Genomic DNA, 5,474 nt, shown 5'->3' with positions numbered 1-5,474 from the left:
TCTGCCCCATCCCTGGCAGTGTTCAAGGCCAGGTTGGACAGGGCTTGGAGCAACCTGCTCTAGTGGAAGGTGTCCCTGTCCATGGCAGGGGGTTGGAGCTGCATGATCTTTAAGGTTCTTTTCAACCCAAACCACTCTGTGAGTCCATGATCCTATAACATGAGTACAACAAAGATCCAAAGTCTCAGGAGAAAGAGTTGGAGACAGACTATCTTGAACATAGACCTGAGTCTACTTCAGGAACAAGGCCAGAGTCAGGGCTGGAGACATACCTCTGTAGCATGGCTCAGACAGGGGCTGCGTGGCCAGGCCTAATCCTATACAGCTCTTGGACCCATGGGCAGAGGTGGACACCCTGTGTGATGTGGGTCTAAACAATGAAGACCTGTTAGTGCCCCCAGAGCTGTAAGAAGTTGCAGCTCTACAGGCATGGGTGGACAGGGCAGTGTTACCCACTGCCATCCTCCAGCTCAGACAGGTTTACACTGCCTGCAGGGTGGTTGGGATGAGCCGACTTCATCTGTAACAGCCCAGCATGTCACAAACTGCCACCAGCCTCCCTGTCTCTCCACACCCTCCTGCTCAGTTGGCTGCAGGGGCCAACTTCAGCACTGTGCTGGCATTTCCATCCAGCGAGACACTTCCAGCTCAGATAAACACTGCTCATTCCTGACAGGAGAGTGTCACAGGAATCCTGAATAGCCCATCTCAGCACCACGTGAGCTGCCCTCATGAGCTGCCAGGGCCAGAGCAGCCCCCCAACCTTCCTGGCTAAAGGGCAGCTTGAGATACATCCACAGCTTGCCTCTCTACACATCAGTTAACCCAGTCTTGCAGAGTGAGGCAGAGGCTGATTCTTGCAGTGCCTCTGGAGACAGCAGATGCCTTATTTTTGGCTCCTCGGTCTCACATGTAACAAAACTGTTCATAAAAACAAGCAGTGTCTGTGCAGCATCTCCACACACACCACAGGAAGTGCCTCTAAGCCTCAAATCCAGTTTCCCCGGGAGAAAAACCTAATCAGATTTGTCATAATGGACAAAACAGAGAGGGAAAAAGCCAAGGAGCAACACTTCCCACCATAGGCTTGTGCTGGGGGAGCACAGCTCCCAGCAGCAGACACTGCAGTGAGGACACAGCTGAGGGAGGCACAGTCCAAGCAGAGGACAGCCACCAAGCTGCTGTCCTGCCATCACCAACCCCGGGACACAGCACATCCTGGGATCCCTCCATGGCATCTTTGGGCAGGTCCTGAGAGGTCTGTGGGGTGCCCCAGGGGGTGGCTATGGCCTGGGGCAGTGACTCTACACCACCATTTCTTTTGTGACCATCCTACTTCCACAGCAAGAAGCAGATCTGGGCAAGCTGAAGCTCGCCAGGTGTGGGGAAGCCTCCCCAGAGCAGCTGAGAAGTCCCTGCTCTCATACTTTCATTTGCTGGCTTTGCTCCTGGCTCTTTCTATCTTCGGATTCATCAGCTGAAAAGAGCTGAGGATTTCGTAGAGCTTCGTGCAGTCACCACATTCCAGCTGAGCTCCATTCCAAAGAACCTGTCCAAGAGCCCCCAGAGCAGCAGGGACTGAAGGTCCCCACTGGGACACTCCAGGCCAAGCAGAGCCCTCTGCCCAGAAGCACTCCTGGTAAACCTCAATAATCTTGTGGCTCTTGACAAGCCTTTTTGTCAGAAGAGATTTCCCACTGTCCTGACAGAGGAACCCAGCTCTTGCAAAGGACTGTGCACAGGATCATGTACCTTCCCAGCAGAGACACCATCCTGCCTCTGCAGCTGCTCCTCACCTCCGCACAAAGGGGAAGCAGGTCCCTCTTCATCACTAACTAGGACACCTCCTCTGCACGCAGCCACTGCACCACAGTGAGGCCTGAGCAGCCTTTTCCTCGCACCTCCTCAGACTCTGCCAGGCACTGACAGCCCCACAGGATAAACAGAGCAAAGACAGTTATAACTTAACATAGTTCCATCATTTAAGCAAAGCATCTGAGTCCTTCCAAAATCCAGGAGTAGAAAAACAAGAGGAAGGTTTTTTCAGGTCTGCAGACAGTAAGGACCTGAGTAAGTCCTTTCAAATCTTCTCTCTTAGAAGGGACGTACAGAAATACCTCAATTCCTGTTTCCATTCCAAGCCACCCCTCTGGCTAGGTAACCCTGACAGCCTGGTGTCAGCTGGAGCAGTGACACACTCATCATCCTGCCTTACATCAAGGCATTGCTGAGCTTCGTGTCAGTCAGTCTTTCCATTCAGACAGTGTGAATCATTTCTCTTATTATTATAGATCATAAAGACTAATCTTAACAGAGGAAAGGCTTCACAGCCAAGTCTCCTTCTAGCTCTTCAAAGAAACTACTACCATACCCCACTAGCATGCAGATTCCTAGGCATCTGCAGCTCCTGAGGGACATCCCCACAGATCCTATCAAGGACACCATTCTGACTCAAAAATCTCTTACCTTATTACTCACTGTGAGTTGTAAAAGGGAAGAAAACAACCCATTTGCTTGTAAGAAAAAAACCCAACCCTGGACTAGGATTCAGATTCTTCCATTTGAGCCCCCAAAACCATGAACACATCTGAAAATGAGGCTATTTGCAGAAATCTCTTTGAATCTCTGCACACTCTGACTTCTCCCTTGCTTGCTTGCTTATTCCCCTAATTACAGTGGTGCTGTGGTTCTTTTTTGCTTTGAGACGATTTAAACTAAACTCAGTGTCACTGGTGGCCCCGAAGAACCACCAGGACAGCGGGTTTTGTGGGCAGGCAGGACCAGGCTTCTCCTAAGTGTGGGCTTTGCATGGTCTCAGTGCATGCTGGTGACTTCTTGGAGGTGTCACCTGGCGGCCACCTTTGGACACCCGAAGACACCACTACTGCTGCCAGGAGCCACCAGGGTCCTGGGAGATGCCTGGAACAGACATTGAGGCTTGTGCTCCTTGTCCAGCAAGAGAAACTGCTGGGAGCACTGAGTGCCCCCATTTCAAGAGGTCTGTTGTCTGGTTTTATGTTTAGTTCAGTTCACTGGCAATGAAAATCACCCAGAGGAAAGGGAAGGCAAGACATGGCAGTCAGCAATCCCCGCCAGCTTCTCTGAATTCAGAATTAGCTGCAGCCAAGGAAGAAATGTCCCTCCCTGTGCTCTTTGCGCTCTCCATCCAGCAGTCAGGGAAACCTGAGGGGAGTTCTTTGTGCTTTGCTGGATGCAGTTTGACACTGAACTGGAAATACCACCACATGAAGTCCCTGCTCATTGCAGGGGGGTTGGACTAGATGACCTCTGAAGGTCCCTTCCAACCCAAACCATTCTGTGATTCTATGATTCTGTGACTATCTCCCAGCAGAAGCTGTGTCCTGGTTGCTCCCATGGGTGAGCACACAGCCCCCGTGCACTGTGGGTTTCCAAGGGGGAACTCTGCACAGTGGCAGGAGTTGCTTAGATCTGTGGGAGCCCGTGTAGGACATGGCCCCATGACCTGGCTGCATTCCCCTGCCGGGTTTACTCACTGATCTCCAGCTGCCTCTGGATCCTGCCCTTGCAGCGCTCCCGGTAGTCAGTCTGCGTGGCGTTGTACTCGGACATCACCTCCACAAACTTGCGTGACAGCGTTGAGTGCTGCAGAGGGGAGAGGAAGGGAGAAGGGGGTGAGGGTCCTGCAGGAGGGAGAGTCCTGGCACCCCTGAGCTGGGGCTGGCTCAGCCCTGAGCACCCCATGCACCTCTAGCAGCCCAAAAAGCATTTTGAGCCCAAAAGCTGCTCCGAGGAGTGTGATGAAGTGCAAGGGGGCCTATAGCAGCACTGATGTGGCCCCGGGGCAGGGCATGGACCAGACACACTCCTTACCCAAGCCCAACCCAAGCATAACCTTCAGTCCCCAGAAGACAGCCTGTGGTGGCAGCAGACCTGAGAGTCAAGGATGGCATCACCCTCCTCACCCATACCACAGCTTGTGCCCAAGCAGCCCAGACCTGAGGCCATAGCGGTGCCCTGGGTCTAGCCCTGCTGGCCTTGCCACGCTGCCAGGATGTGCTGGACCTGGCATGGGCACAGGACGGACATGCAGCAGTCACTCCATGGTGCTGGGGCTGGCTGGGAGAACCCTGTGCCCTGAGCATCAAACCCCCAACCTGTCTGGGCAGGCTGGTGGGGAAGCCCAGGGGCTGGGGCACGCTGGCTTGGCCAGAGTTTGTCTGGGGCAAGTGTCCTCGCTCCAGAAGCGTGGTCCCACTTTACCTCCTCACAGTGGAGGGCTCCCCCAAGCACCAGCCCCACAGGGACACAGGGGACGAGTGCCTGCCCCAGGCTGAGCGAGCTGTCAGCCCCTGCATGCAGAGCACACTCACCTTATGTGGCTGCTTTCCCTTCTCCAGGAAATACACCAGAAAACCTCAGCATTACACTTGACCAGGGTGCTGCTGAGCACTGACCCCCCCTGAGCTGGCTGCTGTGCCTGGGGAGCACCCATGCTGGGACCCACCTTGCTGTCTGACCCAGATGAGCTCTACAAACAGCCCTGCAGATGTTCAGGAAGGGCAGGACAGAGCATCACATGCATCCTTCATCCAAACACATCTCTTGAATTTGCCCTTTCCCCACTATGCCAGAAATTGAGTTTCACAGTATCACAGACTCCGAACAGTTGAGGTTAGATGAGATCTTCAAAGATTCAGTCCAACTCTCCCTCCCTGCTCCCAGTAAGCAGGGGCATCTTCCACTAGATCAGCTTGTGAGAACATTAAAGCCTTTGGACTGCTCTTCAGGGCTATGGAAGGCTTTGTTTGGAGGTAGTTTTCCTTGCAGTTAAAAGAGGGATGCATTTCTTGTTCTTGATAGTGATTGAGCTGCTTATAAAGATGCAGAAAAAAACATCCCACTGCTGGGAGCTTCACTCTGACCAATGACACTTGCACAACATGAAGAACCACCAGCAGGAGGACATGGTGCTCAGCCATGCAGCTCTGCTGATGCTGGCTGCCCTCACACCACGCCAAGCTCCTTGCCCTCCATGGCTGTTGGCAGCAGCATCCCACGCAGTGTGCTCCTGTCCCCGCAGCTGCCCTGGCAGAAAGGGCTGGCAAGGGGGTGTCGCAGGTCACCCTTGGTGGGAGTGATGCTCTGTCATCCTAAAACACGTAATAGTGGCTGGAAATGGGCTGTGGACCCTTCCCAGTGCAGGGGGAGAGCGGGGAAGGTGATAACCCAAGGGGATGCTGGCACTGTGCAGCTCATTAGAGCTGCGAGCACACAGATGGCAGAGCTCAGCCCTCACCAGCAGCTGTGAGCTCACACTGGGTACAGACAGGGCTGAGGTTGTTCTCCTGCTGCAAAGCAGCAGCTTCTTAGGCGTGAGGGATATTCATGGCCGGAACATGGACCCACAGAATCATTTGGGTTGGAAGGGACCTTTGGAGATGAGCCAGTCCAAACCTCTGCCACAGGCAGGGACACCTTCCACTAGAGCACGT

The 5,474-nt window shown here is 53.7% G+C and overlaps 1 protein-coding gene across 1 annotated transcript in view; it reads right to left on the bottom strand.

Moving 5' to 3' along the window:
- The window catches only part of LOC104407812 (syntaxin-1A-like), a 23,004-nt gene that overhangs the window by 5,053 nt on the left and 12,477 nt on the right, over positions 1-5,474 (bottom strand). The window contains exon 4 of the mRNA XM_010017194.1: positions 3,516-3,624. Coding sequence (XP_010015496.1) covers positions 3,516-3,624 — 109 coding nt within the window. The remainder of the gene's footprint in view (positions 1-3,515; positions 3,625-5,474) is intronic.

The sequence above is a fragment of the Nestor notabilis genome, unplaced genomic scaffold (assembly GCF_000696875.1).
Source record: "Nestor notabilis isolate BGI_N333 unplaced genomic scaffold, ASM69687v1 scaffold6626, whole genome shotgun sequence".
Lineage (NCBI taxonomy): Eukaryota > Metazoa > Chordata > Aves > Psittaciformes > Psittacidae > Nestor > Nestor notabilis.
This window is presented reverse-complemented; position numbering and strand designations above follow the sequence as displayed.